This window comes from Quercus lobata, unplaced genomic scaffold (genome assembly GCF_001633185.2).
Source record: "Quercus lobata isolate SW786 unplaced genomic scaffold, ValleyOak3.0 Primary Assembly Scq3eQI_73, whole genome shotgun sequence".
Taxonomy (NCBI): domain Eukaryota; kingdom Viridiplantae; phylum Streptophyta; class Magnoliopsida; order Fagales; family Fagaceae; genus Quercus; species Quercus lobata.
The window spans coordinates 899,533-911,219 of NW_022154703.1; the positions used below are offsets into that span (position 1 = coordinate 899,533).

At 35.8% G+C, this 11,687-nt stretch overlaps 1 protein-coding gene across 1 annotated transcript; it reads left to right on the forward strand.

Annotated features, from left to right (window-relative positions):
• Window positions 1-5,477: 5,477 nt before the first annotated feature.
• Window positions 5,478-11,317, forward strand: LOC115972763 (cysteine-rich receptor-like protein kinase 29). The gene is made up of 9 exons (XM_031093020.1): window positions 5,478-6,333; window positions 8,076-8,111; window positions 8,307-8,429; window positions 9,544-9,572; window positions 9,663-9,782; window positions 9,895-10,105; window positions 10,224-10,461; window positions 10,737-10,887; window positions 11,015-11,317. The coding sequence occupies exons 1-9, from the start codon at window positions 5,478-5,480 to the stop codon at window positions 11,315-11,317; spliced, it is 2,067 nt and encodes a 688-aa protein (XP_030948880.1).
• Window positions 11,318-11,687: the final 370 nt, after the last annotated feature.

The window sequence follows — 11,687 nt, forward strand, 5'->3', positions numbered from 1 at the left end:
ATCTGACCCTTTGGGATGACCATTCTTCCCTCAAAACTCACCAGAGGGTAATTGTAGGCTGCCAAGTTCTCAGGCTTCAAACCTAGCCCCTTATACAAGTCAAGGTACATTATGTCTGTAAGGTTGAATTTATTCAACCATCTAATTGGCTTTATTCCGTGCCAAATTTGCTTGTAATTCAGTAATTAGTAACCCTGTATTTAGGTGGGTTTGATGTAAGGGTAGTGAGTGAGATAGAGTGAAGATTGTTCAAGAGTGTGTAAGAAAACAGAGACTCGCGGCTGGGCCTCGCGGGTGACTCGCGGCTTCAAGCCGCCAGACGCAGCACACGTGCCAAGCATGCTGGAAGGTGAACAGTCATGCAAGCTGGAGCACTACAGGACAAAACAGGACAACTGGCCATACGGTTATCTCGCGACTGGATCTCGCGACTTAGTCAAGCCGCGAGATCAAGCCGCGAGCCACCCCTGTTTTGTAAAACCTGACGTTTCACATTCCTCTTCCACTCCAGTATAAATACCCCTTTTACCCACGATTGTAAGAGAGCTTCCAGAGAGAATTTTGAGAGAGAAACCCTAAAGAAAAACAAGATTGATTCACCCACAATCTATACATTAGAGTCTCTTCAAATTACTCAACTCTCTTCCTCTCCATTGTCAAATCTTTGAGAGGTATTATACCAAACCTGATTCTCACCATTATCATTACAGTGAGAGAGCTGTTTGGATTTCTGGGAAGCAGTTAGGAAGGAACCAATCTTCATTGGTTGATGCTACGGTCTAGTAGCGGAATCCGGGAAGCTAGAAAAGAAAAAGGTTCGGCGCAACCTCGTTGGAGCAAGAAGCTTGGAGGGCTTAGGTGCACTGGGTAGATTAGGATTGGAGGGTCTATTACTGTCCATGTATCCCAACTGTATTTTCTAGTGGATTGTTTACCGCTTGGAGGGCGGCGGAGAGGTTTTACGCCGAGGGCTTCGGTTTCCTCTTCGATAACACATCGCGTGTTGTCTTTGTGTTTGCATCTTCCTTCCTCTCTATCTTTGCCTTTTTATTATCTGCTGTGGATTGTGTTTTGTTTTGGCTTAGATAGTTTTTACCAATTTCATATTATAGCATATGTTAAGTTTCCGCACACTAGTTGTTTGACATATTGCTTGAATTGGTTAAGTTGTAATTTGGGGGTCTAAACGTTCAAAGGTGTTTATACACGTTTTTGAACTTTCAATGTCAGTAACACTGCCTTGGTCAATCATCACCCTTCTCACATCGTACCCTCCAATCCTTAATGTGACCACCAAAGCATCATCATGGGGCTGTATGGTTCCAACCTTGTCCTCATCCGAAAAGCCCAAAACCAACGGGATGTCCATCCTGACTCTTTTAGACATTGAGTTATACTCCCCAACTGGAGATCGGGATACTGACAATACCCTGGAAGGACAAGATCCAATCCTCCCTAGGGCAGCAAAAATAACGTTTATTGTGCGAAGCGGGAATCTCGAAGAAGCATCTCCCCGCATCTCCGATCCGGCCTGGCTTACCCGACCGTTGGAATGATGCAAGAGCTGCTTCAACTTCCCTTCTCAGACCATCTGTTCCAAATGGTCCCATAAATTCCTACAATCCTCAGTTGTGTGTCCATGATCCTGATGATAGTGGCAATAAATATTCTGGTTACGTCTTATAGGCTCTCCTGCCATCTTGTTTGGCCATTTAAAAAATGGCTCATTCTTGATCTTTTCCAATACTTGCTGCACTGGCTCCCGAAACACAGCATTAACCGCCTGAGTGTTAGCAGAACCTAACTGCCCAACAATGTCTTTTCGAGGCCGGTTATTGTTGTACCGGTCCAACCTAAAATCCCTTCTCTCCTGACGGATTACCTTAGCTTTTCATTTTCCCTGCAGTTGGTCTTCTTCTACTCTTCTGTACTTGTTGATTCGATCCATCAATTGGTGTACACTAGTAATAGGTTTACCAGTTAGAGATTTCCTCAAATCATGCTCGGCTGGAAGACCGGCCTTAAAAGTGCTTATAGCCACATCATCGTGCTCTCCCTCTATCTTGTTAAACATTTCCCAGTATCTATCCAAATAAGTTTTAAGAGTCTCGCCCTCTCGCATGGACATAGACAACAAGGACCCCAAAGGCCGAGGGACCCTACTGCAGGTAATAAAGCGAGCGCCAAAAACCCGTGTAAGTTTCTTGAAGGAATCGATAGAATTAAACCGTTGAACCATCTCATCGCCACCGGGCCCAAGCTTGATGGAAAGACCTTACACATCAAAGCCTCATCTTTGGAGTAGATAGCCATCCTTTGGCTAAAATGGCTAACGTGTTCTATCGGGTCTGTCCGACCATTATATAGGGTGAATGTAGGCTGATGAAATCATCGAGGAAGACTCGCATTCTTTATATTCCTTGTGAAGGGTGATTTGAAAACTTGGCTTAACGCTTTGTTCATGGTGTTGTTCCTCAAGCCTCTGCGAGGTGGACTTTTGTACCTACGTCGATGACGGTGCTCCTCTTCATAGGAAAAAGTCTTGCTAGGCGGAGTTCTGGATCTCCATCTATAACTAGCACCATCTGTCTCTTCGAAGGAAGGCTCGGAGCTAGGCGGGGAACATCTTCGCCGAGCGTGATGCAACTCCCTCTTCAATTCGTCAATTTCACGTTGCATGTCTCTGTCATTCTTTGCATGGGAAACATGACTCTTCCCTCGAGACTGACTTTTGCTGGTATGAGTTGTGCGCACACTTCTCTCACGACCCTTTCTCCATTCGAGGCTCCGGTGCGGGTTGCCATGCTAGGAACCCCTTGATTCTGCTTGGTGTGGGTGAGCATCTATCTGGTGCAGTCTTGCTGCGGCTTGATGTGGACCTGCCTCCTCCATCATAAACATTATAACCGAATTTCCTTTAGCCTAAATCAAGCTCTTCCCACAGACGACGTCAATTGTATGAACTGAAATTGAATTGGTCCCAAAACCAGATTGGGCTCAAACACTAATGGCCCAAAAAATAAATTTGTAGAGCGTGAGTAGAAGAACTAGATCTATCCTAGAAGAAAAACGATTAGATTTAACGTTTCAAGACGGTTTGACACAAGTATCATCAGGAATCTATCCTCGCAATAGCTTAAGTAATTTGTTTCATATGGTTTCCTTCAAAATAAAATTGTACAAGAGTTTCAATCCCTTCTCTCAGTGCATTCTTTCATGTTATATACGGCAATCTTGGTGTCATCCTTACCACACACGTGTAGGTTAGATTCGGGGGATTCCTTCATGTTCCATCCAACACTTCCTAGATCTATCAACCAGTAGCTGTAAGGCTACTTGATCACTATTCAGGCATCACTTCCACATTAATGCGGTCAGAGAGTTGGTTGAGAGGCAATTAATGCGGAGGTAGCAGCTTTTGAAGATATTTGTCTACTTTTTTATTCTTATCCCTGGTCCAATGTCTTACCCTTAGTTGTGATGTAACTCCGAAGTAAGTCTGCGATGATAAGGCACTCAGATTCACCTCGGACACAAGTTACCGAGAAGGTTTTGTCCTCGGACGGTTATTGAGCCCTATCTCACATTGTCTCTACTCTTCTCTCCATTTCATTCCCCTTGTGACCTTATTTGGGCTCCTCAGATAGTCTAACATCCTCGGATTGGGTCATAGGCCCAGTTAATGTTACTTTAACAATACTTCCTAATTAACTGATCCCCACAGCAAGTTATATTAAAACTTGGTAAAAAAAATTTATAGTAGTAACATTTTTCTAAACTTCGAAGGTTCTGCTTAGTAGTAAAGGGTCAAATCCGGACAGCTGTTAGCACATAAAAGTAGAATCCGTCTATTATCAAAGATGCTTTGTTGAATAAAGAAAAAAGAGAAAAGGTTGACGATGGTGTCACTACTTACTAGACTAGACTCAATGGGACTGCCATACGTGTTTACACGGATCCTCAAACGATTGAGAGAAGTGATTTAGATTTTAGATGCATGAATTCATTCCACCATGGAATTTCGTGGTTGGATGCCTGAGAAAAGACTCAACTTAGTACTGCCCTCTGGGTCATTTCGGCCAATGTCATGCTAATATTAATAATGTGGTTTTATTAACCTATGTTTTTAAGGAAAATATTAATAAATTATTTTAAAAAATATTTTATGAAAGGACGAAAATTTTATTTATTTTTTAATAACTTTTTAAATTGTTTATAAAATGCTTCAAAAAATGAATTATTAATGGGATAAAATTTAATTGCAAAATTAATTGTAACATCAGGGTACAATATTTAATATGCATAAAAGTTCATTAAGGATTTTATTTCTATAATGTATAAAAATAACCACATGAAAATTTTTTTTAACACACAAAATTGGTTGTAACCTTAAACTACAACATTTAGCATGTAGTGATGACTACATATGTTCATATAGTCTCTCAATCCGCAATTCACAGTTAGAAAAAGGGTAAGAACTCTTTCATGTGTTTTGCTTTTACACACATATTTGTTTTAATAAACTAAAAACATGAATTACTTTTATTAAAACACACTCTCTAAACACCCTGTGTGAAAGGACAAAAAAAACTATTCATTGTTGCTTCACTTTACTCCAATCCTGTGGCGACTCTAAGATTTTCTTTTACGGAGGTTACTAAAAAACTTAAATTATACAAAATTTAATAAAGAGACAATTTGAATATATCAATGTTTCAAAAAAAAAAAACACACAAATACATGAAATATTATAATTTTTTTGGTACTAACAAAGAGAATAAGAAAAAAAAAATACTAATAAAAGATAAAATCCAAATTGAAAATATTGATATGAGTATAATAAAGTGACCATAACAATTTTATAACAAATTTTATACAACATGTTGTTAACCTGTTATTAGTGGGTAAAATACATCAATATTGAACCCGATTAGAATTAGTAACAATTTACCACATAAAATTTGTTGTAAAATTATTGTAAAAATATTGTGGATGTAGCATTACTCTTATATTTATTAAATATAAATTCTTATGATTTTCAAATAAAGATGTTCAACTTTTTTATTAGGATGAACAAAATAGATTAATTTAATGTGTGTCTATATATATATATATATATATATATTAAGTTAAGGTGATTATAGAACATATTAATTTAAAATGATTATTTATATAATTTTTTTTTGGCAACAAGTGAGGTGATTCTCACGTGCAAGTAGAGCCGCTAGTGCTCCAGTCATAGGGAAAAATACACCCTATTACTGGTGTATATTTTCTCCCACTCACAGCTGGTGGGACCCACAGAACTGTGAGTGGAAGGAAGTATCATGGAGTCAAGTCAAGTGATAAGTGTGTCAATTTTTCGGCGGCTAAAATCTGTTACAGGCTGTGCGCGTGTAACACACTATACACTGTAACAACCACAGCCCTATTAATTAAATTGTTCCTGTGGATGCAAAATGTAGCGAACAATAATAATGAGCACTTCAAGATCACTTCTTCTCTTCTTTTATGCCATTCTACTCGCTCCCCTTGTTAGTCACAGCTTAGTATTGCAGCGAGATCCGTACGTTCTCCATGATTGTTCAACTAGTGGTAATGTGAGCAGTAACAGTACCTTCAGAGCGAACCTCAACACCCTCATCTCCACCTTCTCTTCCAACACCCAAATCGATTATGGGTTCTACAATTTCTCTGCCGGAGAGGGCACCGACAAAGTTTACGCCACTGGGCTTTGTAGAGCTGACCTTACACCAACTGATTGCCGTATTTGTCTCAACAATTCAGGTCACGAGCTCTTACAGTTGTGTCCAAACGAGAAAGAGGGTATCATGTGGTACATGAATTGTACCGTTCGATACTCCAACAACTCTATATTTGGTGTTATGGAAACCACACCAATTAAAGCTCTTGTAAGTGGTAGTGTCCCGAACGTGACTGAGTTCGATGAGGTGTTAGACACCTTATTCTATAAACTAAGACTTGGAGCTTCAGCTGGAGGTATTTTTCGCAAGGTTGCAGTTGGAAATGCCACCTATCAACACAATACCGATACGATCTATGGGCTTATGCAGTGCAGTCCTGATTTGTCAGAGATGGCTTGTAGCAATTGCCTAGTTACTGCTCTAGATTATTTTCAAAGTTATTGTCGTGGAAGAGATGGAGCGAGAGTTCTTGCACCCACCTGTAACTTAAGAATACAGCCCGACCAATTCTATGACAGCATTCTTGTTGAATCGCCGCCATTACTATCTCCTCCTCCTGTGCCTGCAAAATCATTATCTCCGTCTCCTGTGCCTGCAAAAGGTAAGTTTCCCAAAGGCACATCTCCTAGTTTATGAACACCAACTATTCTACAATTTTTTATCATAATTTTGACATAATAAATTATAAATGGTTGTCTATCATTTACAACTCACTTCTTCTTCTTTTTTATTTTTATTTTTTTACTCACAATTATAACAAAAACAGTTGTGTAATAATATGTGACACTAGATTTATTTTGGCAAATGTTAATAAGCACAGAGCAGTGCTTGATAAAATTAGACTAATGTAGATCTCACTTAATAAAAAATAAATAAATAAAATAAATAAAAAAAAAAGACATAAATTGACCCCATAACTTATTTTAATATTTTATTTTTTTTCTATGAAATTAGCCCCATAGCCTATAAAGATGCAAACAAAAAATACATAAAATTACAAACCAAAAAAAAAAAAAAAAAATGACAAAAAGATGCTGTTAAGGACAAATAGCCGTTGTAACACAACCCTATTATATTTTTACTGAATTTGTTAGGACTTAGGAGTAAGAAAGAGTTTGATGCAGCTACTGCTTGCATCTGTCTAAACTGCAAGTCGTACATCAGTCAAAACACAACAGCTATAGCTAATAATGTTAAAAGATCACCTAAAAGGGACATACCAGATTAAGTGTGTTGTTATCTGATTGCCTGTTTGTAAATAAGTTATTTATTTTCTGTTTTTTATTGTATAGCGGCTAGATTAGGATTAGTCGCAGAGTTAGTTAGATTAATTCTCTGTCTGTTCTTAATTCTTATCCCAAAAAATAATAATGATAATAATTCTCTCCGTGTTAAGTTATATTATATATAGAATAGAGGCTTTTTTTTTTTGGGGGGGGGGGGGGGGGGGGGGGGGGGGAAAATTTGGAGAAATTATACCGTCCTCATGATCGACCACTTCATTTGTTCATCGTTCCACTAAAAGACTTCTTCATGTTTAAAATTGCTGAGTCAGTAATCAGTTTTTGTTTAAAAAAAATTTCTAACTCAACAATTTTAAACAGGTGAGAGTCTTTTAGTGGAATGGTAGACCATGCCACTTGTCCTTCATGAAGACATTATAATTTCTCTTAAATTTGATTCCAATTTTTGTCTAATTTTGCGCCACATGTCCTATTTAAGTTTTTTTAATTTTTGTTCTAGGTGAGTTAATGAGGTGCAAAAGATGAAGAGTCTAATATAAATAAATCATCAAAAATCTAACCTAAGGTTTGGGCAAATACAACTCAGATCCGAAACATTTTAAAATTGACCAATTAGATCCTTAAAAGACATATTAGTTCCTAACACCCTTAACACCATTATTCCTCCGTCATTTTTCTTTCCCTCACTCAGAACTCTCTCTAGTTCCTCTCCCTCTTTCAATCTCAGCCAAAGCCATAACAAAAAAAAACCCAAATCTTACCTAAACTGATTCAATTCCATTAATTCTATGTTATTCGGTCCTTAACAAGGTTACTTATATTCCATTCATCTATTTTAAAACATCCAAATAAGATTACATGATTTCATTCCATTAACTGATTTTTTTGTTCCACCTTATTACTTAAATACATTATAATCAATTTCATTCCTTTATGATTTATTTGCTCAATTCCATTACATTCATTTATAATTTATTGTTCCGTTTCATTCATAATTTATTGTTCCATTTCATTCAATTATTTTACGAGCTTCCAAATAAAATGTACAAACAAAACAACAAAAAAGTTATCAGCCTTTTAAATTATTCACGCTTTTAATTTCTATTTTCTCTTTTAAATTTTTCAGGAGGAAAAGCAAGGAATGATTACGTAGACTCTGAAAGTATTTATTAATTTGATAATTTTTTTCTCCGCATTTACTAATAATTTTGATTTCAAAATTCAACCAAGGAATGTTTTATTGAGAGCAAATTTAACTTTTATTTTATTATTTTATTTCTGTGTTAGTGTGATGATGTTAATTTCAAACTTCAAGCTTTGGATATTTGATTGAGGAAAGATTTCTGATTTATTTCAGGAAACAAGAGTAACTCATCTAAAAATACCATCATTATCATTGTGTCGGTGGTTGTTTTCGTGGTGCTAATTATCTGCATCTGCCTCTGTTTAAGGGTAAAGAAGCAAAGGAAGAAAGTAGAAAGTAAGTTGAAAATTGGTCTGTTGTTCCTATTATTAAGGATTTCATTTCTATAATGTATAAGAATAAATACCATATTCAGACATATATATATACACACACAAAATATGAATTAATAGATTAAATGGTAAATAAGGCTTGATTTATACAAAACTCGGTGTAAGTGTTACAAATAAAATGAGTATCTAATGTAATAATGAGATTTTTAAAATATTAATTTAAAAATACATTACTAAGTTGTGAAATATTGAGAAAAAATACCCCAAGTATAATCCTGACTATACATATACATTCAAGGCAATATTGATGACAAGAACATATTGACTTTCATATTTTTTGCCAATAAAAATTTAGATGTAAAAACAAGCGTGACAGAGTGTTGGGTATTTGTCAATGAGGTCTAGCTGGTCCAGATGCCACCTTTTGCTTTTATAAGAGAAATGAGGAATATCAGGTCCTTTGTTCATGATTCACCGGATACTTTCGTAATTAGAATTAAGAAAAAGAATAAGTTAGGTGCATTTGCCAATTATGTGAGGTCAAGGATTGGGCTCAGACTGTTTAGTGTTTTATGCATTGGACTCATGTCAAAAAAACATGTTGGCATTCCAGTGAGTCCAGTGCACAAAAGTACCAGACCCAAACTGATCTTTTCTGAAATATTAATAGGCTACCATGAATTCAACGTTATATCATAATTTCTAGGATCTATTGCAAAGTAAACTCTTGAAATTTGAGGTTGTTTGAATTTTATATTATAAAGTATGAGGAATTGAATTTTACACCCTGAAATTTCATTCCATTAGCAAAATCTGACCCTCCATTAGTGACTCATCTATGTGGCTATTAAATGACATGCTAGAGTTGATGTGAAATTTTTCTTTTTTTTTTTTTAGCCAAATCAGACCCTCAAAACGAGTTCGTTTCACATATATTTGAATTCCAAAACACCTACTGGTCTACGCTGTTTTGGCTCAAACTACAAAACATGTGTTGTGTTAACCGCTTCACCAGAAATCAAAAACCCATTCCCAAACCTGCTAATATCTAAAACAAAAGGATATTATACTGGCATACAAATTTTCTGTGCATTAGTGACTTTGTAAGATGGCTTCAGTAATTCATGTCGGTGAGCCCATTAATGAGGTATGCACGTAACTTAAAATTGCACCAATCTTCTTTAAGCAATTGACTTATCTAATCCAGATGTATTGACTTGTTACGCATGTGAAGCAGCGGATGAAATTAGCAAATACTGAATCCTTGCAATTCTATTTTCCAACAATTAGAGTCGCTACAAATAACTTTGCTGATGCAAATAAGGTTGGGACAGGAGGATTTGGTGCGGTCTACAAGGTAACTTGACAATATCATACAAAAAGTGTCTCAATTGTCTATTAATACAAGTTAGATTCAGAACTTTTTTATTATTAAGGGTTGCATATTGAATGTTTTGATGCATCTATAGGGTAGGCTCTCTGATGGACAAGATATAGCTGTAAAAAGACTATCCATAGGTTCTAGACAAGGTGATTTAGAATTTAAGAATGAGATCTTGTTAATGGCTAAGCTTAACCACCCGAATTTAGTTAAGCTTCAAGGTTTCTGCTTGGAAGGAAATGAAAGGCTTCTCATTTATGAGTTTGTGTCAAATGGAAGCCTCGACCAAGTTATATATGGTATGGTTGCTATTCTACGGTAAATGATTATTAATAATATTTTACAGATTGCACTTTTGCTCAAATACACTTGGATATATCCTTTGCAACTGACTCATAGCTTAAATAAACAATGTAGATCCAACCAAGCATGCAGATTTGGATTGGCAAATGCGTTACAAAATTATTGTAGGCATTGCCCGAGGTCTTCTTTACCTACATGAAGATTCATGTCTTCGCATTGTTCATCGTGATCTCAAAGCAAGTAACATTTTACTAGATGATGAGATGAATCCCAAAATTGCTGATTTCAGCCTAGCAAGATTGGTTCTACTAGATCAAACCCATAGCAGTACAAATAGAATTGTTGGGACATAGTAAGTATCCTAACTAGTTAATAATTAGCATTAGATGATTTTTTTTTTTTTTTTTTTTTTTTTTTGCATTGTCAAATACAAGATTACATTGCATCATAAAAAATAAAAAAATAAAAAGTTCCTAAAAATTGTTTAATTATCTCCTATAAATTAGAGAAAATTAATAGATTTTGAAAATATGGTTAAGAGCTCTGTTATCATTCAAACCAAACTAATGTTATTAATTTGCATATGTAGTGAGTATATAAAGTTATGTTACTAATTTCTTCATGCAGTGGATATATGGCTCTAGAGTATGCATATTATGGACATTTCTCAATAAAATCCGATGTGTTTAGTTTTGGTGTGCTAGTTCTTGAAATGATATGCGGGGAAAAAAATGGTCACTTCCGTAATAACAAAAAAGAGGACGATCTTCTTAGTTATGTAAGTGCAACATTTTTGTATACATTTCCCTTTTAACTTAAAGTATAGTACTACTAAACATGATATTGGAAAAATAAAATAATTTTTATTCTGAAATTTGTTGTATACTATTTAAATAATTTTTCAGGCATGGAAAAATTGGAAGAACATGACAACTTCAAATATTATAGACCCCACATTAGGAGTTGATTCAAAAACCGAAATAATTCGGTGCATTCACATTGGATTATTATGTGTTCAAGAAAATGCAGCTGATAGGCCAACCATGGCTTCAGTCATGCTAATGCTTAATAGCAACTCTACCACCTTATCAATACCCTCACAACCTGCATTTCCAATGCACAACAACATTGAACCAGACACATCATCAGATCAATCTATGCCAGCCTCAAGAAATGAAGCTTCAATTACTGCGTTATATCCTCCCTAAGGTTTCATGGAAGTAATTAGAGTTCTTTATCTGAGCCTTGAGAAAGGCTGCTAGCCTTTCTTTTAGTAGTCTAGACTAAACTATATATGTGATGTTTGTTGTAAAATACCAAGAATATTTGTTTGGATACATTTTGTATGCTATATATTAATCTCTTTATTGGAGTCTCCACAAGTGTTAACTCCCCAACAATATTATGCAATAGAACATTATGATGAGTATATTATATGGTGGTCTAGGATTATTTACTAGCTCCAATATTCTAAAAATAATAATTATAGACTAGTAAGCAGGAGAAAATGGCCAAATGCCCCTTTCAAAAAAAAAAATCTAGCATTTTACCCTCTTTCCCAAACTAATTAGGGAAATA